This window comes from Haemorhous mexicanus, chromosome 4 (assembly GCF_027477595.1).
Source record: "Haemorhous mexicanus isolate bHaeMex1 chromosome 4, bHaeMex1.pri, whole genome shotgun sequence".
Lineage (NCBI taxonomy): Eukaryota > Metazoa > Chordata > Aves > Passeriformes > Fringillidae > Haemorhous > Haemorhous mexicanus.
In genome coordinates, this window is record NC_082344.1 from 30,187,557 (window position 1) to 30,213,380 (window position 25,824).

Consider the following 25,824-nt stretch of genomic DNA (forward strand, 5'->3'; position numbering starts at 1 on the left):
CAGAATGATTTTAGCAAACAGTACAGTAGCTGTGACTATAAACAACATGACCCAGACAATCAGCTCACACTGTAAGACAGAGAAAAATAATTACATATGTCTCCTTAGAGAATTCCTTTAAACGCCTAGGGCTAGCTTAGCCTCTGGTGTTTTATGACAATTAAAATAATACTTCAGTTAAACTGAAACTATGTTTCCTTTTGTTGACAGAAACTGAGTGTGGAGACTTCTTTTAAATCATATAAAACCACTTCAGCTGGAAGGTACTTTTACAGAGAGCTGAAACTTTTCCATCTGAACATCAGGAAACACTTTTTTTATTGTTAACCAAGCATGGGACCATGGGAGACTGTGGAGGTTCCATTCTTGAAGACACTCAAAAACAATCTAGACATGATCCTGGGCAAACTGCTTGAGACAGCTCTACTTGAGCAGAGAGGTTACACCAGATGCCCTCCAGAGGTCCCTTCCCACTTCAGCTATCCTGTGATTCTGGGCAATTTTAGATGGAGTGGGAGGCAGAAGCATTTCAACTGGGAACCATTATCAACAAGAAACACAAATGGAGAAATGCTTTTTATAGTAACTAATAAAACTTCCTGTGTCAATGAAAAACCACAAAAAAAAATGGTATTTAAATTCACACAAAGCTTTAAAGTATTTTTTTAAATGTATGCAATCACGTTACAGAGGAATAATAGTAAAATACAGAATTATTGTGACTATCTAATCTTTACACTGAATGCAGCATAAAGTATTCCTTGTTGGGGATGCTGCAGTTTTCTATTCATTCCTTAGAACAAAACTGCACCATAGAGAATATAAAAAACCTAAGCTTACTGGCTGAGGTTGGCAGTTCAAGTATTAGCTAAAACTTTCTGAGTTGGTGAGCTCTATGAAGTTGCACATCATGCTGGGTTAATGAATATGATTGAGACTCCTCAGCACTCATATATTACCTCAATTTTCCCCTCACAGCAGGTTTTAAGCTATTTTATTTTATACCTGATCTTAAAATCATCAGGAATTGCTCATAGATGCAGTACTGGGCAGCCAGTACAATAAAATTGTATAAATTACCTAAACTGAGGTCTGTGCCTGCAAACTTCATACATAAAATTCAGAACACATTTGCTCACAAAAATATCTAAAGTTGCAATAGATTTTGACCAAATCATTAAAGACTGCCTCCAACATATATATATATATATTTAAAATCCAAAACCTAAATGAAGGTCTGAAATTACCAAAATGTTTCAACCAAGAGTTGATTTGAAGCAGTAGAAAGTAAATGAACTGAATGTATGCATATATATTTTAACAATAAGATTTGAAAATTGACTTTTTTTTCTTCACTAAGACCCAGAGGCTGCTAAGTGTCCACATGGTACATGCTATATGTATGACACAAGAGACATACACACATAACACAAACTTATCCTGAATGGAATATGAGGTGAGGTTTGCAGCCATGCTCCCACAAAAGTGTTTTCTACTCTCAGCAGCATCACTACTTTGCCTTTCTGGTACTGAGGATTTATAATTACTCTTCTTTCATGACTCCAATACAGAAAAAGCTGGAAAATGAATTTTTATAGGACAATGTTTTTTTCAAGTAGACAGAAAACTCTATGAGATACCGGGGAATATAATCACTGCATTACTCTTAGTTTACATCTGCTGCCAATATAACCATTATCCTGCATTTAGCTGTAAATGCAGATGCTGAATACAAAAGTACTAAAAAGCAGGATAATTTTAACCCCTTGGCTATTAGCTCCTTCACCATGGAAGGAAATTTGCATTATTGAATGTAATTATTTTCTGTTTTTTACAATGGTTCCTAACCCTTCAATATTTCTGAGCAGTCTTATCTACTTCTTGCCCTACTATCCACTGCAGTTACAGTAGAATTTTCCCTTCTCAAAAGTGATCTAGTGACAAGACCCAGAAGGTGCAGCAAGCACTGAATTATGGAACTCATCAGCTCTTCTTACAAAGGTATGGGTAGAAAAGCGTCACGACACTGACATTTTTAATTGTGAAGGGTTATTGTCACACAACAGCAATTTATAGTGTGGGACACAAAAAAGAGACTGTTAATTTTGCCATCTTTAATTTTTTGCATGTTGTGAAAGGGTCAGGAATTAAGCTCCTTCAATTACTTTGATGTTCATTAAAAAACCCTCTAACATGAATTCAATCTGATATCATAACTCATTGGAGCAAGCTCAATCTCAGTTTATCTGCTTGTGTTCTCAAAATGGCCTCAGGATTTCTGGAATCAGTCTGGTTCATTGCTGCCTGAACTGCCCCCAGTTCATGTTACTTGTGGATTAAAATGTTTTAGCTGTAAGTCTTTCTCTAAATTTTAGATAACCAACAGGGAGAAAATACTGCTCAAGACTGAAAAGTCACCATTACTCTGATTTTTGTCTAATGAATCTCTCTCTATTCAAATCTGGTACATACTCTAAAATTGATTCATTGACTCTAGCTACCAACTATTTGATGTCTTTGCAGGCATTTAGGGACCAGTCCCACCACCCACTGGTTGGGTGCATTTTGGTGGCTGGTGCTTTGAACCCCATATACTTGATTATACCAATTGAATGCTGGTTGGTTTTGTTTTTTTTTTTAATCTATATTACTACAGTGGGTATAACTGCATAATATCTCATGGTTTCAGTAAAAACTCCAGAACAATTTTCCCTTCTATATTCCTATTTACTGGCTTAATACACTCTTTTGAGGCAAACAAAGAGATTTGGCACCCTGTTCTAATTGCCATGATTGAAGGTCTTCTACTGTTGTCAGTTAATCCCTTCCTAGAAACTGAAACCAATTATTAGCTGCTGATATATAAATGATATTAAAACAAAAAGAAAAAATCCATGGTGTAACTAAAGCCAACAGGTAAGTTATCAATCCCCTAAAAGAGATTAAAGAATAAGCTTATTGACTGCATGTTGCAAACTTTACAGACAAGTTACTTCAAAGTAGAAAGAAACCTCAAAGAGCAGAGAAACAGGAGAAAATGAAAGCTGACACTGCAAGTTAGCAAGTTGAGCTTGCAAAGGAAATGGAGCTTGTAGTAAGAGGATAGAAAAGAAAATAGGTATCCAAGCTATCAGTGAAAAGGGGTGCCCTGGGAAGGGAGAAAAGAGAGGAAGTGAAAGGAACAGCTTAAGTAACAAAACTGGATTTTCACACCTTTGCCATGGTGTTAATCTTTAAAGAGCTGGGAACATAAACTTCCAGGCTTATACATCTAAACATAGAGCTATACAAATATAGACAAAGTAGAAATGCATTAACAAATGCATACTATAAAATTAAATGTTATTTCTAACTTAATTCAAGCAGCATATCCCTAATGAATATCTGGAATATCATACAAATGCATTTATTGGGGTACATGAGGCTGTTCAGATTTAATCAGCCAACATAATCCAGGCACAGAAATTAAAACATAAAAATTAAGAACTTGTGAAAGAAGGAGGAGTCACAGAAATGTAGTCAGAAGTGATATCCTGCTGTTTGAAAGGCACCACCAAATTACCCTTGGACAGAGCACCCAAGGAGGAACATCTGCCTTCCAGTCTAATTCAGACAGAAAATGAGAAGTGAAGAGGAGAAGCAGGACTGACCTCCATTTCTTTGCATAGGCATAAAAGACTGAAGTGGCTTTTCAGCAACCTGTTAAAAATCCATGCTACTGGACTGCTACTGCTGTGCTAAGTTATGCTGAAGTAAGCCAGTATTTGACTAATATGCATTTCAGTGTAGGTAATTTAAAAAAGCAAAGAGGGGAATATGTGAAAGACCTAAATTACACTGGTTTTGAACAAATCACCTACCAGCTTTCCATCCATACCAATCGGACCCTGGGATAATCAAAAGTCAAAACAAAATGGAACAGTTAAATCAGAGTAACACTGAAGATGAGGGGGGGAAAAAACAGACTTGGGGAATACTGTGGACTTTGGAAGATGAGGAACTGTGTCAGCAGCTAAATGCAATACATTTTGAGAATGAAGGCACAGAAAAGAAACAACAAAAGAAGCAGACCTAAGACAGGATTAATAAAAACAGCATGGTGGGAAGTAGCCAGGCAATAACTGATGTTTAACAAAAGACAGGTTCAACATGCAATGAAGGAATTGTCAGTCTGGCAAATCACAGTGGTCCAACATAACCAAACATATGAAATAATGCATCTTGCTTTATTATTTTATTTCTGTTATTTCTTTAAATAACAGAAACCAGCTACTTACTTAGCCTATTTATTTATGTGGTTGCAACATAAAATCTCATAACTAATCTATATTTAAATTAAAATTATAGAAATTATTGTTAATAAAAAACTTTAGCTCACACCATCCACAGGGATACTAAAGATTTCCACATACACCTTCTCTGAGAAGTCCTGCACCTTACCCTACTTTCTCTTTTCTCCCTTGGGAAACCTGGAATTTTCCTCACTAGTATTTCACAAGTTACTCATTTTGCTTAAGAATCCAGAAGTTGGTTGCAGTTATATGAATGTAAATTATACAAAGATTTAAAGTGGATGTATTCTGCAGTAACTGAGTAATTGATCTTTTATCAACTGTCTGTTTAAGTGATCAGACGAGAGAGAAGAGGACTAAAGAAAGTTGGATTAATTTTAAATGTGATGTTTATTTGCTATGTCTTCTGACAATGAACAGTCAGGTTAACTTTCACTGGCAATGGAATGGAACTGCAGGCAGAGCATGGCAGTTTTTTCTGCCCTTTCCCCCCGGAGCTTCACAGGCACCCCTCTCCAGTCTGCCCCTCCTAAGCATACAGCCCCTTAGGGCTGACTGCTCACGCTGCTAGGTTTGGATCACTGCTAACGAGAAGAGAGCACATAACATACTTGCTGGTTTTCTGTTGATCTATTTTATCCTTGCTGCATTTAGCCCTCTTCCTAAGCACCACTTTGGCTTGTGAGCTAACAACCAGTGTAAATGTTTAGTCTAAATCAGGTCTGCAGGGGTTCTGGTGACTACTTCATCCAGGAGTGTATATTCATACCTTCTGCACTATGACTAATAAATAATAATATGTACTACATGTAGGTAGACATATATAGAGCTAGTTCAACAAGCTATCAAGAAAACAATAAGTACCATGAAAAACTGCTGCCATATCATCTAGTGAGTTCCCTACGTATCTGTCTTCTCCCACCCTAGATCCTGGACTATGCCAAAAATTCCAGACATACTTAACAAGAACAGGGCCATCAGATGGATGCACTCATTGTCACACTCATTATTTTTGGTACAGTATTGCCTTTGTAAGAAGGCTGTGCACCAACCTCCTTGTCAGATCCAATAACAAGTTACTGGGTCTGGGAAGCCCTGTGGGAATAAAATGCCTCACCTCACTTTCCCGCCAGCCCTCGCTGTGGTTTCCTGTCACATCATGAGTGGGTGACATGCTGAGAGTGTAAAACAGGTCATCAGTATCCTGGCTGTCTGCATGACCACTACCCTATTTATGTGCTGACATCCTAGGGAAGTTTGTGACTGCTGGGATGACCTACACTATCTGTCAGATGTTATCTCTGAACTGTCCTTCCCTGGTAGCAAGGAAGAAGAAAGCAGCACTGTGGATGGATTACAAAGGTAGAGCTTTTATTATTATGTTTCCTCTGTGCCTCTTGAGTCCACACATGCAGCACACATATAACACTTACTCATTTTCTCATAATTATGTAGCAAATTTCTAAATACGGTTCTATACACCCCAAAAATTGAGGCCTTTTCCAAGTTATTAGTTATCCCAGATTTTTTTCTAGCACTGGGTACTACAGGATATTTACCTAGTAATATTTACACACACAGTCTGCTGCAGGAAGAGAAACAAAGACTGAGCTAAACTCTGGCTATGCATAACTTAACTTCTCAAAGACAAGCTGGAGATATTAGCAGTTAAAACACTCAACAGCGAGGTCGTGGTAAGTATAATAAGTGTCCCACAGGGATTTGTGGGATAGCAGATAAGTTTAACTGTTAGGTCCACTGCAAGCTTCGCCCAAAAGATGCAATTATTCTTATGATGAATGAATGCAGAAAATGATTATGCAAGTATTTGTAGAAGGAAAGTTAGGGGGTTAAAACTGGCTTACAGGGACCATTTAACAGTTGTTGGACCCGTATTAGTGCTTGTATTGTCAATATAAGCACTGTTTTTAGGGAATGTTTCTTTATCATAGGAAAAAAAAAATACTATTTCTGCTTCTTTACAATGACAGGTGTTTTAAAACTACTATTGGATTTTTGCCTGTTCTTTATCCACACTACATAGCTCCTGTATTTGAATTAAAGGACTGTACATAGCATCTCGAAGAGTCTATGAAAGAAGATTCAGAAATTCCCAGCAGACTGCAGAGAAGCATCTGCTTCTCTACAGGAATGGAAATAATAGGTATTTCTCCCATGACTCCATTTTTACTAGGGCGATTTGGTCTGACATCTCAAAATGTCTTCTGGGATTTGCTTTGTAGAATACAGGAAGAAAGCAAAACTGTCTTGGGACACACTGCCTTCCAGAAGAAAAAAATACTGTGAAACAGAATACTATTCCTTCATTATAAAAATACTGACTCTTTAACAGCCAAACATGGCAATTTCCTTCTTTCCTCAATTACTTCTTTCTAGTGTTCGAAGAGAGAGAAAGCACTTTTAAAAAAATATAAAAGATTAGAATGTCCACAAAAAATACAGGCTAGATTACAAAGATGAGCTGAAATAGTACATGATGTTGCTTCAGGATGCACTGAGAAAAATCCTATATATGACAATATTTATTGAAATTCATTCCAAGATTGCACTGGAATTCCAAGTAGTTTTCTCGAAATAAGGAAAATTTAATTTTTTCATTGACTTTTAGAGAAAGAATTCAAGCCATAGTCTGTCTTTCACTTAAACCTGAATGTCTTCAGAACCATGCTATGTAGCTCAAACTACTTTCTGTTCTGTTCTATAAAATAACTGCCACTACAGATTAGCAAGTAATTTTTGCCAAGAAGTACCAAATACATGGTCTTCCCTAACACAATCCCTGTAATGCAGTTTAAAAAACTAGACAAGACAATGAATCATGAAGAACTGGATGAGGAGGTTTAGACAACACATACACACTAAATATTTTTTCACTTACTGCAGATAGTACAGATGGTATTAAAAATGTTTCTTCTGGACTCTGCATTTCCCCTCTAGGTTTCCACTACCACTTTTAAATGTATGCTAGGGCTGGATGCAGCGGGTTTTGCTGGAACAGAGTTAAATTTCTTTGCAGCAGCTCATATGGGGCTGTGTTTTCTATTTCTGCTGAAAAGGGTGTTGATAATATAGAGATGTTTCAGTGAGTGCTGACTAGTGCTCATGCAGCACCAAGGCCTTTTCAGCCTCTCAGCCCACCCCAGAGAGGGGGCTGGGGGTGCACAAGGAGTTGGGAGGAGACACAGCTGGGACAGCTGATCCCAACTGATCCAGGGGATGTTCCATCCCACAGTGCATCATGCTCAGCATATAGACCTGGAGGCACAAAAAGGAAGGAAGCTTACATTCAGAGTGATGCCTTTGTCTTCCCAGATAACCACCAGGTGTGATGGACCTGTGCTCTCCCAGAGATAACAGAATGCCTGCCTGCCCATGGGAAGCAGTGAGTTAACTCCTTGTTTTTCTTGGCTTGTGTGCACACCTTTTGCTTTAACTATTAAACTGTCCTTGCCTCAACCTACAGTTTTCCTCACTTTTAGTCTTCCAATCTCTCCCCAATCCCACCAGGGGAGTTGGAGTGCTGTGTGGGTGCTGAGTTGCCAGCTGGGTTTAAACCATGACACTATTTACTTACACTCTTACATGCACCTTTTTTTGCTGCCCCAGAATCCTCAAAAGTTGTTTGTACAGTAGATTTCTTTTTCCCAGGAGTACCCAACTATTTACTTAGCACTTAACTACCTGTCTAGTAACCCTATTATGGACAGAGACAACACATGAGACATAGCAGAGTATGAGCAGCATTTCAGGCTGGTTTTGCACAAAGTAGCTTCCACTTCTCAAGAATACTTAAAATAGGATGTCTCTCAGAGAAAAATATTTTCAGTGCTTCACAAAATCAGTTGTTTTCCATTTAAGCAATATATTTTTGCTTTTTTTGTCACTCTGCAGGTAAGTATTTTAAGGATTTTAGGGGTTTTTGTTAGAAAGTGACTATGTAAGCAAGGGCATCAGAAACCTTTGAAGAGTTTCTGTCAAATAGATGGCAAATGTTATTACTTATAGCAGCTTTAATGCAATAATGATTTCTTCAGAAATTTCTCACTGAAAAGGTGAGAAAAGAGATATGTTCAAATTTACTGTGTGATAGAAGAATCCTCCAAGCAAAGAAAAAGAAGGTGTGGATTATCTTCTTACTCTTAACTTCTCCACTGATACTTCAGTGATCTTTTTTAATTAATGAATACTCATCAGAACACTGAGTTGTGGGCAAGGACAAATAATAAACAGAAAACAGATATGATTCCTTCTTTATAAGCTAAAAACCTACACCCTATATAAAGAAAGGTGTTTTTTCATTTGATCTTTTGTTTGTTTTGATTTGGTTTTTTCAGAAATCAGAAACTCTTATCCTGACAAAATTATGTGACTGAATTTTTCCACATTTATAAACTATCTAGTATAAATGCAATTGTTAAATTGTTACTTGCAGGTGCCTGAAAATCTCTCATGTTAATACACACACAATTGGAGATTCAGGAGAAAACACACATCAGCTTCAAAGCAGCTTTATGAGTAGCATGCCAGTTACTATGTCAGACTGAGCTTAAAAATACCTATCTGGAGGGAAAAAAAAAAAAAAAAGAGAATCTGTCTCAAGCTGCAGGCTTGCACATCATCCCATCTAAGCTCTGGTGAGGTGAAAGAGGACACACTGCCTTTTCAACACACCCATTTCAGTCTTAGATTGATAAAAGTGAAAAACAACCCCACCACTGTCAGGTTTTCTCATCATGATAGAAATTATTCATTTTAATTGTTTCTTTCTTTCAAGGATGTATTGATTTCTTTTTTTCCCCTTTGTTTAATTACAGGTTTACCAAGGATGCTTTTTTTGGATTTAATACAGTATTCCTAGGAAGGGTATATAATTCCTAGCAAGTCTGATGAAATTCCTCTTTAGCGAAATTTTGCTTTAGAGCTATGTGAACAATAAGCACAGTTCAGATCATCAACAAGCTAAATCTCTTCTATTGATGAAACATTATCGCTTCTTTTTCAACGACTGAAAATGATTACTGTTAAGATCAGTCGGAGACAACAGCCCAGGTACAGAAGTCACTTGCTCCATGTGTGGGAAAAGAAAAGTGCACTAAATCAACCTGCAACAAGTCTCTCTGCCCAGCAGTCAGGTTATCACTGAAAAAAACTCCAATCAAATGAACAAAAAAAATCCACATCGTTTGGGCAGGAGAAAAATTTACTGTAAAAAGAATAGACTAAAAGAGTACAAGAAAGATGAGCTGAGCCTCTCTAAAACCCCTTTACTGCAAAAAGAAAAATTACTGACAATGACAAATGAAGCACTACTAGGCTCCTTCAAAAAAAGCCAATTTCAGTTTCCAGAATTCTTCCCTCAAGCAGTTTGTATCAGTTACTGCCTGAGACATAAAATTCAGCTAGATGGATCATCACCTGGAGATTGCAAAGTATAACTGTGTTCTGAGGTAGAGATGCAGAGGTTTAAATGAAGTGGTTTCTTTAAAAACAAAATCGACAGTGCTGTTAGGCTGCTTGATTTTCTTGACCAGAAACTTATGTATCCCCATCCTAACTACTAGAGGCTTGATCACATTCAGCCTTCAGAAACACCTTGTTTTTCCTAGACTCATTCAAAACACTGGTGCAAAATTAATCATTCAAGATCTGAACTACAAACCCTCCCAAAAACACCTCACTGATTTCATTCTCATGGAAAGGCTTTCTTAATACCTTGATAGAATTATCCTGTAATCCCAGCCATCTCTCACTTGTTTGCAAGCCACATATCAACTCTCTCATCATGTACAAAACTCCTACAAGATCACCTTTACCAAACCAGCAAGTTTCTCAAAGCATACCATGGAAGCACAGAAGAGTCCTGGAAGCCACGTCCTGATAAAACCAGGAGAGTGATGACTTGCAACACCACAATTAAGGCTCCATCAACCAGAAAAGTTACACCATGCCTAAACTAGGTTCTAAGTATTGAGAATTCCTGAACATAACCAGAAGTTACTCAAATTTACATTTTAATCCACCTGTCAAGTGCAGTGCCTTTAGTGCAGAGAAATATGCAGCATGTACATGCAAAGCCATATGGCAATGATAATAGTTATCTGCTGAGCAAAAGTGGCAGCTAACACATATTTTGCTGATCTTGTGACATAAAAGAAAATTTTTGAATTTTTCCATATTTTAAGGTACTTTGAATTTAAACAAACAAATGGACATGTGACCTGAAGTCATGACTTTCATAAAGTGGCTCTAGTGTCCGTATTAACCTAAATTAGAGGATGAAAATTATCAATAATGGAGTAAGATGGAAGATGAGGAACAGTTTTAAATATTCCAAAGTAAACCAGAAGTGCCAGGTACCATTTCCAAAACTTCTTGAAGCAACATCACTCTACATTGCAAGACTCTCAGCTGAGAGCCATACCTGCAGTCTGATTACTCTTAACAGAGTATTCCTTTGCAATTATAAGATGGACTGGCTATGTCTAGAAATAAGCAAGTTAAAGAACAAAAGAAATTGTTCAGAGTTTGGCTATTCAGGGAGTGGCTGAACTGCAAAAACACTCCGCATATGGTAACAATAAGGGAGTACAAAGAGTTCTGTGCAAGAAAAATTACTGTCACAGCTTTACAAAAGCATGTTTCACAGACAAAAAATAATTGCGAAGATACTTTTTATTTTTATAGTTTATGCAGGAGATCTGAAAGGCAGTTTCTTGTGGTGCAGATGCTTTTTTTTAGTATCTCAGCACTGTGGCTGCTCTTGCTACTGAAATTTGTATGTAAAAGAATCATGAGAAAGACCTGGACAGATCCAAGTTGGAAGGAACTTCCTCTTCTCAAACAGTGTGGGTGGACATGCTTCTGTTTATCATGGCCAACACTGTATATGTTGCAAATATATTTTTTAAAAAGGGCCCTGTATTAGTGTGAATCCCAAACCGTGGAGTACTTCTGTTGTCTTCATACATCAGACTAGCAAGAAGATTATTTCCAGGTAGTTTTCCTTCTTGTAGCCTAAGCCTCTTACCAGCATCTACTACATTTGTACAGTCATATCTGTATGACAAATTACTGCAGAGGGAAACTACTGTTGACCCCAGAAAGAGTAAGAGCGACATAGTTCAAGTTATGGCAACAAATGAAGCCAAAATGCTTCACCCATCCATAATCCATTGAAACAGTCCAGTGAAGTTTTGCAGAACTATGTGTTTCTGTAAAAACACTCAGTTATGCTACTGAATTCCAGCATAGCTTAACAAGTACTTGAACACGGAAAACATTCACACAGAACAGAGAGAAAACTCCTACATTCTACCTAAAACTTCTCTTTTCACCCAAAGAAATTGAAACTCCTGTATCCGTAAATAGAAAGCACATGGCTAATTCATCAATGCCAACATCACTGGGTGATTGTATTTGATGTGGTTGGTGCCATGTTGATGAGAAAACAATAAACTGTGAAAAATGTCATTTCTCCAAAATTAGCTGGCTAGCCTTCAGTAGGAGATAGATTGTTGTAACAGCTGTGGCATTTTGACTTTGATGAATTAGATTTTTGTTCTTCTGGAGTAATTCTGAAGAATATGTCTACTCACACCACCATGGAAGCAAATCCATTTGATCACTGAGACCCTCTTAAAGAACAATCTTTCTTATTACCGGGGTTTTGATAGCTTTAGAGAATGTGGGAAAAAAAATCCCTTTAGCTTCTTTCAGTCAACCTGTTTTTTGGCTCTACAAATCTTTTCTATTAGAGGGAATAAGGTCTATTAAGGAAAAATAAAATTAGAGTGGGTACATAACACAGTATCATATGGATGTAACCTTCAGAGACCAATTTTTTCACCTTGCCTCAGTGGAAACATCAGCTTTTGAAGATTGATAAACTCAGGAGCAGGAACATAAAACAATTTTTGCTCCATTAGGACCAAAGAATCCTACCATCACACTCCTTTTATCTGCCTAGAGAGGCAAATATTCTGAATGAGTCCCCCGGGGAATTAAGAAAAAATACAGCTGCCATTGACACTTCTCATTTGAGTTGCAATGAAGAACATCAACTGGAGTGGATACATCTCCATAAAAGAGCACAGTTACAACAAAGGGTTTAAAAGAGAACAAAAATAAGAGCCAAGGTACTGAAGCATTTAAGAATAAACTCACGAAGATAAAACCACAATCTCTTTCAACTGTCATTAGGTTGAAGAAAGATTTGTTTGAAGAATTCCAGCATGAGGGAAAAAAGCTCATGCAGATACACTACATTAAAACTTAAAACTGCAAAGCAGGTGCTTTCAGCTATGGACTGCCATATGTGGTCAAATACTGGAAAATAAAATTCCCTACATGCAAGTCTATTCAGATACTTCTGGCATTTACCTATGAGATTTAAAAGGCACAAACATGCATGCAGCTAATCTAAAGACACTCCAGTTGTTCTAATTGCATTACACCTAAATCACTTGTTAATGTGCTGTATAACAATGGCTGGTGCTGTATAACACTATGCCACCTCCAAAATGACTTGGAATCAGTAAATTCTCAAAAAGCATAAAGCATCATGGAAAAAACTACAGGAAGCACACTTACAAAGATTATTTCAATCACAGAAATAAAGCAGAATTCAGGAATGCAATACAGATTTTTTTCACTCTTTCTTCCTGAAACAATTCCCTATATATATTTTTTTAATGATGCACCACCTGTTCTATTTCCCCGGTTTAACAAGGAAAGAGGGATGTAGCAAAGAAAAGAATTTGTATTGCAAGAAAAGACTATGTCTGGTTCTTGAAAAAAGAAATTTCACACGAATCACCATCATTTTCCATAAGGAACTTCTATTACTGTGACTTGGAAAACAAAATCATTAAGCCTGTGAAGTGCTCAGACAGGCATACAGCAGCTTTATTTCCACGTCTGTGCTTTTATTAGATATATTAACTGGGGAGCTGCATAGTACCTCACTTACCATCTTAATACCCTGTGCCATCAATCTAAGACCTCAGTCCTAATGGCCTGTCACACAAAACACTGGACTACTTTGATTCTAAATTTCCTTTAAAGTCCAAGTACATCCTCATTGCACAAAAGGAAATCTTTCTTCCTTCCTTGACAACTGCTGCACAGAAAAAGCAAATTCAACCAACAGAACATTTAACCAGGGAAGCAAAAGTTCCTGAAATCTGACCTACAAAAGAACGTGGGCTACCCCCAGCCAAGAAAACTTGAAAATCCAAGTATGTTTTTTCTGTACCTTTCTGAGCCATACTCCAGCAAATCAGACACTCCTCTCAGCTATTTCCTAGTTTCAGTCAAATTATGCAAGTTAAAATGAAGTCCACCAGAGCTGAAAAGGTAAATCCAAAGGCAGAATGCAGTTCAGTGTAACAACTTAAAATATCCAAGCATTTACCAAACTCATTAGAGTTCATTTAATCTCAAACTCTCTAGACTATTCTCTTACATTTTGTGGATCTTCACATGAATACCTCTAAATAAAAAATATTACTTTCTTCTTATAGTCCTGAAAGTAATAAAAAATATTACTTTCAGGACTATAAAAGGATTTTGGCAGAAGCTGGTGACAGCATTAAAAAAAAAAAAAGAAAAAAAAAGTGGTTGCTCACATTCCCATCTAGGGAGAAAAAAATTTGGATGTGATGGCAATACCAGATTATACTTAACATACCCTAAGGGCAGAGACCTAGTATTCAGAGTGGATCAGAAAAAAAATCAGGATAATTGATCCACACAGCTGGAAGTGGAAATGTTGAGGTAATTTTCTCTTTGGAGACTGACTAATCACTCAGAGTACCTGAATGAAAACCACAGGTCTGACTCGTGCCTTTTTCTATTAAAAAAAGGAAGCTACAGTTGCACTTTCTCAATGACTAGGAATGCAAATACTACATTATGCATAACAAAAGTTACTTAACTGCTATATGCTACTCTTGCTTCTTTTGGAGAACTTTCTTTCAATGTTCCCTCTCACCAATAGAAAACTGTACCATTATTAATATCAACCTTAGAAACTAACTGCATGTAGCAAACCAAGATCATTCCAATTGCTGGAATCCACAACCTCAGTGTACATATCTCATACTACTGAACTAAAACATTAAATTGAATGTAAGCTTAAGTCCAGTGTAGTGATACAACTCCTGTTTCACAAAAGTCTGTGTACTGAGAAGTAGAAGAGTCTACCCTTAAAATTTGGCTTATCTTAGCTGTAATTGATCTATAAAATGAAGAACTGTAACAGATAAATAGTTTAACTTCTGAAAATTTCCAAATTCTCCCTAGGCTTATTCACTTGCTAGAATTTCAGCCTTCCAACAGCAGTTTATTTTCATTGGAATATCATGCGGCAGAAAGAAATTGATTTCTACATCAAACTCATGACTGGTCACACACATGACAGTTTTTCATGAGTCAAAGCAGCAAAGGGCTAAATTCCTTTCATTTACACTGGGATTTATATAATGAAAATGTACAAAACAACCCAAAAATAATTTTTAACTCAATAGTTCTCTGTTAGATTGTCAGTACTTTATAGTACTTTCTCAGTACTAGCCTAAATGATGAATCTTAACTGCTTTACCTAAAGCCAAATTGGGCGGGCAGGGAGAGGGAACCAACAAAATAAAAACAACAACAAAAAATATCTGAAAACTATTTTCTGGGGGTCATTTATGATCTGTATCCTACACAGTCATGGAAAAACCTTCCAACTGACATTCCACACTGCTCATATATATCTTTCCTTCCAGACAACCATGTTTGCTTTCAGAAATGTTATTAACTAATCTTGATTTCAATAGGCACAGCTAGAAAGGTGAAAAAATGAAAGTAAGAACAGTCCAAAAAACAGCCTAGAATTTTCCCTGTGGTTCAAGAGGCAAAGTTACACCCTAAATATGTCCATCCCAAGATCCCCACAATGGAGGAAAAAGTACTTAAAGTCATTGATCTACCAGCTAACTCCTGACCGTGAAAAAGGAATCCAAAACCACAGAGCTGAGAACCCGATTAAGCGTGACAAACACTAGCCAAATAATTTTTGTGTGATTACTGAATGACGCTGTCCAGTGTGGGGCCCAGCAGAGCTGTATCAGAGAATGATTTGATTCCCAGTAGGGAAGTACTTCTTCACTCAGCTTTGTAAAGAAGAGCCAGTTCAGGTGACTGCCTGCTCCAGACGTTCCTCTCCTCATATCACCTCTCTCTTAAATAGAATCTGAACACTGACTGCAGAGGGAAACAGAAGTGCTTCAAGGGAAATCTTCCCCCTGCACTTTCTGGAAATCACAGAATCCAACCACCTAGTCTAGTAATTCAGGAACGAGTTTCTACAATGAAATTTTACACTCCTTGACCTCTGCTAGGATTAACAATGCACTTAAACTCCCACATAGGATTAGTCACCTGGGAGCTGTATGGGTAATACAGTTTTACACATCATTCAGAGTATCATAAATCAAAATTAAAAATCCAGCATGAAAGAAAACCTCAGAATCATCTGTGTAACTCCCCTTCCAGGCAAGGAACTGATGACTTAAGAATTCTTTAAGGGCAGTTTAGGATTTTCCTTCACATTTATGACAGAAGTAATCTGAATCATTGTATCATTTAGGTTGGAAAAGACCCTTAAGATCATCAAGCCCAACCATTAAGTAATTAAATACAGGATTTCTACTGTAATTGATTTAACCTTGTCTTTGAATTTCCAAGCTTCTTGTGAGAAAGTGATGGTTCAGACAAATTCCAAGAGGCATTTTTAACCACCACTGGTTAATCACTCTACATCCACACACAACTGTCAAACATGAAAACGTGAAATATAGAATTAAGAATCATTTGGAACACGAAATTTTGCTCCAAGGTAGTTTATTTCATAAGTAAAGCTTGTTCTATTCTACCAGAGAGCTACATCATGCACTGGGAGGAAATGACTGGAAAATTTCAAGTGGCAGACCTGACGAAAAGCAAGTGTGAATGATCGCAGGTACAGTTCAAGCATCAATTAAGACTATCAAAGCATAAATGTGAAGATATTAACCACAGCATTCTGCATGGCACCTGCTAAGCTGCCAAGCTGAACTCAGTGGAGTAGCCCAAAGAGACCAGAAATGTATGTATGCTGTCAAAAAAATGACAAACTAGCTTAATTCCTTTCTCTACCTACACATGCTTTATTATGATAGAGAAGAGGGAAATTTCTAAGTCTGCAGAGGAAAGCACTGAAAAAATACATTTAATTCTTAAATTACACCTATCCCCTATCTATCTACCATCAGCTATAAATCTTTATTTATCTGATAGATATATGGGTTTGTGTCATTTTGAATTGACGTCAGCTGTGAATCAAAACTGTTCTGACTCACACCAGCCTTCAGTATCCTAGCATTTTGTGCTCAGTGTTTAATCACACACTGACAAATAGAAAGTCCCATACAGAGATGTGGATTTTTATAGTACCAGAATCCACGCATCTGAGATGGAAATTGCCAGTTCAAAGAGGGTCTTGGTGGATCCAGCACATGGCAACAATTGTCTGTATTACTAATCATTTACTGAGGTTTTTTATCATAATGCTGTTTCATTCTTCTATTGTTTTTCTACATCTTTATTTGTAATGCTATGTATGAAACAGACTCAAATAATTTAGGAAGTTTAATACATTAAAAGCAGGAGACACTATGTACACAGGCATTTACTGCAGCACAAAAATTTTTCTTAAATCTCCATGTGGACTTTCTCCTTTAGCTTATTTATGGCAATTTATTTTTATAATTTTCAGTGAAGAAATGGGTAGAGATATCTTTTAATATTGCTGGCTTTTGCAGATGAGGAAGTTGTTCCTTCACTGTCGTAGTCACAGAAAAGGAATAGCTTGGGGCTCTCTGAGTTTCCTCCAAGGAGCTGCAGAAATAAACACTGCCTGCTCCTATTTATGCAGTCAGCATTACACAAATGTAACGAATGAGAGGATTTAGCTCATAGTTCATTCAAAATGGATACTGCCTTGTAAGTGGCTAATGAATGTGTTCTGATGTGTTGCTTTTTTCCTGTGACACAGAATTAACAGCAACTGTCATTTTGAGGTCTCAAAATCTTCTGTTAGAATCATCTTTTATAATTATCTTCAATCACTGTGAAAATATTGGCATATGAAAAAATTAAACTCGCGAGTTGCAACATATATTATTTTGTAGAACCAAAGGTCATAAAACCCCATTACTGTATGAATGTGACTGATGTGATTACAAAGGCCACAGTCAGTACTCAGCCATGCAGATTTAGAGATCCTCCCACAATTTCTAGGAAGAACTAGAAGTTTGTTTTCTGAATAGTATCATGTGTCCTCAGCTACACTATGTTTACAAAACTTACCACACTTTTACAACCTTCCTCTGGTTCTCATAGCACAGAACTATCACAAAGCTAACCTGCAGGGCAGCAAGTTTAACACTACACTTGTCAAACCTGAAGCATCTGTTTGGGAACAGTGTTGAGGTTTGTTGAGGATACTGTTATTCTATGTGGTACCAAACAAAGAAATCTGTAAACCCAGGTATCTTTTAAGACGGACAGCTGACCACTCATGTCTCTCTCCACTCCCTGAGAACAAGCAAGGAGTCTGAGGCAAACAGATCAACTGAAAACCTGATGTCTCCTATGGCAATCCCCTCTGTTGGGACTGAGTACAAAGACAAAGCACAGAAACTGAGAAAACACATACTGAAATCACAGCACAAAGAAGCTGTTGAGACTCTGTATGTTTTGAATTTTCCGTTCATTTAAAAAGAAAAAAAAAGAAGTAAAACCTGAAATAGTTATCAGTGTTTCACTACCTAACCTGAAATTTATTGCAAAAGTTTTGCTGCCATATGTCTAAGAGTTACTTTGGGCAAATGCCAGAAATAAAAGGTGGTCTGTGAAGACACCTGTTGAGAAAGAAAAAAAATTGCTGTGAAGTGGAAAATTTCTATAGGATCACCAAGCCAAATGCTCAGGGCAAGGTAAAGAATTGAGATAGTTGCTCCTTGAGCTTAGACATTTATATTTTTGAACGATTCTGAAAAAGAGGAGAGCTGATCAGCTATTAGAAATACAACTGTTGCAAAAATGCTTAACATTGCCACAGGCTATGTTTAATCACAGATGAAAAATGCACAATCTTTGCTCATTTCTTCTCTTTTGATTATTCCAATTCTATTTGTTTTACAGCAACTGAGTTGCCATTGTATCTGAGGCAGAAAAACTTGCACTTGGCTGAAATTAATTTTATGTATATCCAGAGACATGGCTACTTATTACACATTTGCCTAGGTAGCCCCAGTCTCTAACTGGAGACACAGAAGAAAAGAAAATATGAAACACCATCAAAGACAAAGCAACACAGCAGAATGGTAAAAAAAAACCTTTCACCAATTTCTCACAAGGGTGGTTTTCATGTTCTTCCCCACCAGGCCTACTTTTTCCAACACAAATGCCCTTCACTGTTCTACCTGGAATTCTCTTTGCCTTTTGTGATATAGGAAGAGAAAATGAGGTGAGGAAAAATCAGAGACATAACAGCAACCTGAAATTCATTACAGAACAGGATAAAAGCTTTTCTTATTTTTTTAATGTATAGTGGGACAAATTTTTATGGGTGCAAAGATCAGAAGTGTGATGACAAAGACATTCTGTAATCTAGAAGGAATAATATCAGGCTACAGAATAACTGAAATTTTCTACCTGCACTCCAAAGCTTTGCCCCTTTGCTATCTTGAGGCATGTTTTTTGAGAGCTAGGAAAATTTAAAATAATGGAGAGGTGAAATTTCAAAGAACTACATTTCAGGTTTTATGAAGTGATGATATTTGACACTTACAGAAGCATAATCTCCAATTTAGACATTGGAGAGGAATCTGTCTATACTTCTTGAAGATGAAATGAGGATGTTAGAAGAAATGGGATTTAATACAAGGCACACGGTCACCTGGAGCAGCCATGACCCTCCACAGCTCCTCAAAGTCTTGTAAATGCATAAAGTGCTCTGCAGACTGACTGTCATGGAGAGATGAAGGAGAAATTTCTACATTTCTCTGTTTACGGAGAAATGCTCTGGGGGTATTTCCATATTCTGAAACTTAATTCTGAAGAAGTGAAGCTTTATCACCACACACATGGCAACTTCCAGCATGGTTTGCTTGGATGTTGAGCTTGATCTTGCCCAGCTTGGGAAAATGCTAAGGAAAAAAATTCTGTTTGCTTCATTTTTTCAATGGAAAACAGTAAAAATCTGCTACCCATTCAACCTAGAAATGTAAAAAACCCAACACTTTGTTTATTTGGCCTCCTCACTGCATTCACAAGATGTTTTTTTTTTTTTTAGCAGCTGGGTAATTTTGGGGTAGAGGGTTTGGTGTAGGTTTTCTTTAGGGGATATGTGTGTGTGTGTATGTGTGTGTGTGTGTACTTTTTTCCAAGTTCTAAAATTATTTGCAAAGCAACATTGTCATACAAAATGCCTGCAAAAGCTGCCTGTCATCTCATTCTCCAATGCTTGTGCACTCTTCCCTCTTTTATTTGAGTAGATGTGATGGTCTATTTCAATTTTGAACTCAAGCTGAAAGGGTTACAAGTCTGAATTTGGTCACTGTCTGTTATACATAGCTTGTTATGAGGGAAAAAAAAAGAGTTGCACCAGTGTACACTTATTTCATATTCCTGGTGCCTTAAATAATAACCAGTTAGTCAGATAATTGTTTCTAATCCCCTTAATAACTGTGTTACTCATTAGCAGTAAACCCCACCTAATTTTATTGATTTTTGATGATGTATCTTCCTGGGCACTTAGATTTCTGACTGTAATTCCTTTCACTGTTATAATTATTCTTAAAGTATCTTTAAGAACTAGAATGAACACATTCAAAGAACACTTAAGCCTTGGAGAAAACAGCCACTTGCTTTTGTGAGAGAGCTACACCAGGTTTAGGTTACATGTGGCACATATACCTCACTATCCTCACAGACTATCCCATAAAACCCAATACAGATTTAAGCAAAAAGGCTTCTTATGGAGCTACAAAAGACTCTGGAGAAATACCTCAGAACACGAATAGCCTACTAATAGACCTCTACAGGGCTGTAAAGATACTTTTCAAGTACATGGCACTTGCAGTTACATATTTCCCATTCAAAGCAGGAGAGTATGACTGTGACTGAAAAGACTGAAACATTCAGCCACATGACAAGGTTCAGGAAGCAAAGCCAAATTTTATACCCAGTCATTTTCAAGCAGTAAGAAGCAGCACTCAATCAAGTGCTAAGCACTACTGACAGTTCACATCACACATGAGGAGAAAGGCATTCAGACTAAGTTTGCCCATAACAACACCATTAGAAACAGCAATTTCAATACCATGGCTCTGAAGTACCTTCATTGTTTTCAGATCCCACAACAAATCTCTTCAAGAAAACAACTTCTACTCACCTACACAGATCAATCACTCTAAGAGAAATTGGAATGTGGACTCGGAAACCTGATAATGGTTTTAGTACATCCAAGCAAGTTTCTTGATACTGATGATCAGTTCCTCACCAGCTGACTTCCAACTACTTGTAATTTGAAAGATGGATACTGGATCATGACCCATGGGTGACACCACTCTGGAATTCCAGAGCCTGCCCAGGTAAAAGCATTGAAATAGGCTGCATCAAATGAAAAAAGGTGTAGAGGAATATACTTTTTTTTACCAAGATCTGTAGTGACAGGACAAGGGTGAAGACTTTTAACTAAAAAAAAGTTGATATTGGATAGAAGTAAGAATTTTTAAATTATGAGAGTGGTGAACTACTGGAACAGATTGCCCAGAGAAGCTATGGATGATTCATCTCTAGAAGTGTTCTCAATCCCTCTAAGTGTTCAAGGCCAGGCTGGATGGATTTGAGCAAGCTGGTCTAGTGGAAGGTGCCCCTGCCCATGGCAGAGTGATTGGAACTAAATTCTCCAAAAATTTCCATTCTCACCCAAACCATTTTGAGAGTCTGTGATTCTACAAAATTCTCTAATTGCAGGTACTGAAGGTGTACAATTTATATTTTACCAATGGAAACATTTTTAAAACACACTGAAAAATTACACATATTTTGTCTGAAAAACAGGGGCAAATCAGCCTGTGAGGGCCCTTTAAGCTCCACTATTAAGTGCTATAAATAAGATCATTACTATATTTCAACAGTCACTATATCATATATTATCACATTTAGTCACTTGATTTCTAATACCCATGTGACAGCAGGCATATACTTCTTTCAATGAATGGGACACTGCAGACAGTTTGCCTGACTACTAGAAAGAAATGTATTATTAACAGATTCTAGAAAGATGCATTATTTCATATATATATATATATATATATATTTTTAGGCAATGAATGCTAAAGATATGAATGAAACTGACAGAAAAATGAATTGTATCCATTATCAAAAATTACTCTGTGATAGTCACTGCAGCTAATTGCTAGGACCTCTGTCATAACACTTTACTTTGCTCAAAATGCATTGAACAACGCAGTCAAGTGAAACAGGAGAGAATTAAAAGAAAGGAGTCAGGGGTTCCATAAGGACTCAGAGGTTCCATATGGCAACACTACAGCTTTCTAATACGGAAAATTGAGATGCAGTATCTTAGTAAGCTTTTCAATTAATTAATTATGAATTTTGTATGCAAGAATGAAGAAACTCAACACAAAATATGCACAACATCAAACAAGCAGTGCATCTCATTTATGCATTGTAAATAGTCTGGTTCTTTCTGGAAACTCGTCACAAGCTCTTTATTTTGCTTTGTTTTTGAAGGGAAATCCTGCATTTTCCAGACATCTGAGAAACAAAACAACAAAAAAAAGAGTCCTTTTGACAGTAATAAAGAGAAACCAAACTATACCAACAGGATTTCAGAGAAACCATAAATTGCTATCAAAAATATATGATGAGTTACCGGATAGCCATTTCGCCCTGGTGGACCCTGGTTGAATGAGATGAAATGGTATGACACATTAACAACACAGTCATGACATACGACATAACAAACATGCAGAGTACATTACCAGGAAATTATAATTTGTGTATTGCTTGACTTTTTTGCATGTGATGATATTTCAAATCAAGAAACATGAGTTGGGTACTACACAGTGAAGAAACGAGTCTTTGGCAATGGAAATTATGTGGTTTAACTTATATAAACCCTCTGATTAAAAAGCTACTGGCTACTTCTGATGCCCACTGAAATACTGGGTTTTATGAAGAGAATTATCCATGTCAACTGACAGGCAATATGCAGTTAATTAAAAAAAAAAGGGTTTAGTGCTTAGGCAATAAAGTATTAGATTCCACTAGAACATAGATGGCAAAGAAGAAATCTGAGATTGCTGTAAAAGATCATAAAAATATTCAAAATCCCCAGCCTCTGACTGCTACTACATGTGCCACTCAGTAGTCATGTACAAGGAAAATAAACAGAGCAACTGTGGCAGCCTTTGAAAGTACAACATACACCTAATTCTCCAGTTTAATGTGGGATATACAAATATTTGATATTTTAAATGAAAACTATTACCACAGTCTCCCAGGTGAAAACAATACTTAAGTTCACAACAGTTGCCCCTAGCCAGTGTCTATGCAAATAGAAATGAATTAGGAAGAGAAACTACACTATTTTATGCCTTGTAACAACCTAAACCGTTGCTGCCTGTCAGCAATATGAAGTTTCAAAGGTTTCAAGTATGAAACTTGGAATTTAAAGTCACTACTTCTTAAAATTATTCAGTTTTGGAACCTATTTCAGGTTTGTGCTAATACTGCCAAGATTACAACTTATTTTGGGGGGATTGTTTACTTGTTTGGGTTTTTTTAATGTATCTATACTGAAGCAGTGGGGAGCTAAAGTCAGAGAGATTTTTAATGAGGCATATAGTGAACTCATGCCACATTGCCTTGGTACAGGAAAATAGCTCATATCATTATTTATGTTTGCTCTTTGTGTTTCACAGGAGGACTGCAAAAGAAATTGGGGAAAACAGTGTTTCTTGCAAATAAACAGCACCTTTATGCATTAAGCCTGGCTTTTCATTGATGGCTTGTTAAATGAATTTGTCACTATGAATTGCTGAGCACATGGTCAAAGTCTTAAAAGGGTAAGTTATATCACGACTCAATATATGCAGCTTACAGTAAAATCTTTAGGTCACAGCAGGAATTCAACACATTAATTAAATATTCTTAAACATGCATGTGTCATATAATAGGCAGATGACAGGGTCTTGAAAATATTGTGGAAATATTGCATCTATTAAGGAAAAAAACATAAACAGTCGCATTCCTACACCCTATGATGCACATGGATGGCATGACTGATACAAAGGTTTGAGAAGTATGTGCTTAGTCCTGTCCTTCAAGTCAGACTTTTGACTTACTCTGGGAATATACAAAAAAGCAAACAAAAGACATACAAAAAAACCCAAGTAAAAAATGAAACAACCTCAAAATCTTAGAAGAGAGAAAACGTTTTCTCACAAGAAGATTCAATCTACTTACTAAATGGAGTAGCACTATTTAACAATAATTTTACACAATAACTTATTTGCTTCAGTAGCAATTACAGTGAAATGAGCTGGACAGCCTCCATGCCTCTAAAGAACAGGGAGCCTGTACCCCACAACTTTGTGCTAAATGCACAGGAAGTTACTACCCAGCAAAACTGGCCACGTTTGGGCTTAAGATAGGATACTCACACATTTTCATACTTCAGTAAAGTATCTGTTATGAAGTCACAGGCAAAATGAACATAACATACTTACATGGAGTTGTGAATCCAAATGGCAATCTGGAGCGCTGAACATAAAGCTTTAGGTTTAGAGACTCTTTTCTTAACCAACTTCCTGATTAAATTATTCAGCTCCAAGATACAGGGCATGTATAAATGCCAAAATTCCCTCTTGAGTATACATGATCATTTTATCACGCTGATAACTTAACAGGATCTAACAGATTTCTGCCTGATTCTGGAAGAACCAACAATGTATCACTGTACTTACAGGAGGTCCTGTGGGGCGGGGGAGAGGGGAAAAAAGGGTAAAAAAAAGAGAAAAAAGAACACGTAAGCTTATGAAGTTACTGAAGAAAGACACACACAGTCAAGCACAAGGCCTTGGGATTGTCAGTGAGCAGCACTGGTAATACAGGGCATACATTTTCCCAAACAAGTAATCTTGTGCTTTGGTAGTGCTCTGAAATTTGTAAGTATGACTACTGCCTAAATGCATGCACTTACCTGAACAAATCTTCAATAACAGTCATGCAAGCTTATGAAAGTTGCTTCTCCATCTATTTCCATGCAATTTCATGCCAGTCCAAAAATACCAGCCATGGATACAATTCATTTTGTCAGGCTCCACATAAAGCACATGTAACCACCACCAGTTTCAGTTAACCACACAGCGAGCACTGGATCAGAGGTTGGCTGCGGAATTGCACAAAGTACCCTTGGCATTTAACCTGGGCATCTTGTCAAGAATATGTGTACCAGCATCTTCCAGACTTCCAACTTTGCCTGTGAGGGGACGTTTCAGTGGCCACCTGACAGTGCTGAACTTTATTTTCATCGCCTTCCTCTCTCAAGGCACACATATAAAAAGCTCCCCATTAAAATGTCACACTTCGTGAAGTGATATTTGCACATTTTTTCAATTATTTAGACCTCAAAGACTTTTGTGTAGCAGTTCTTGGAAACATTATCAAAGGGCCACAAATCAAATCTACTATTTCAGTCTTATTAAGGTGAGCAGCTGCAGCTCCCAAATCAATGGCATTTCATTAAGCTTTTATGCCTCTCTCTAATTTCTGAATAAAGTGAAGTGCAAAAGGAGTATAAAACAGCAGCAGCTGTACTTTGAGATTGCTTTTAATACTGACAGCCTTTTGGTTTTAACAATGCAACTTTTATTGTCCAGCAACTAAGGTAATTTTGTTATTCTGGCAAACATTCTTAAACAGCATTTTAAGGTGGAGGTCTGTTTTTAAATGAGAGATCCGTTTCCTTTATTAATAGTTTACCACGTGTTTATTCCAGATTTAAAATGAATCAATGAGCATCCCATAAAGTAATTTCCAGGATCATTTGTAACTCAATCTTCAACCACAGAATTTCCCTCTGTATCATAGCCTCTTTCTCTGAAGCAGATACCAAGACAGCACTGAATGGAAACACAAAGGTGATTTGTATCAACTTTTGGCAGGGCTCGGTTTTAGTTTTGTGATTCACTTGTTTTTAGTGATTCAGGAAGATATGCAAATAGTTTTTAAGAGCCAGATAAATTATCATTTACATAGATAAGAAAGGCTATAGAAGATTTACAGAGATCAAGTTGATTGGAAGACTTTCCTAGCTGGCAGATTAGACAAAACAGCCAAGGAGAAGAGAAATGCTCATTTTCTACTGCATTGCCTCCAGAAAGTTCAC

General features: G+C 37.1%; 1 protein-coding gene across 1 annotated transcript in view; it reads right to left on the reverse strand.

Moving 5' to 3' along the window:
* COL25A1 (collagen type XXV alpha 1 chain) overlaps window positions 1–25,824 on the reverse strand; it is a 298,151-nt gene that overhangs the window by 119,575 nt on the left and 152,752 nt on the right. The window contains exon 4 of the mRNA XM_059844248.1: window positions 24,401–24,408. Within this exon, the coding sequence (XP_059700231.1) occupies window positions 24,401–24,408 (8 nt within the window). The remainder of the gene's footprint in view (window positions 1–24,400; window positions 24,409–25,824) is intronic.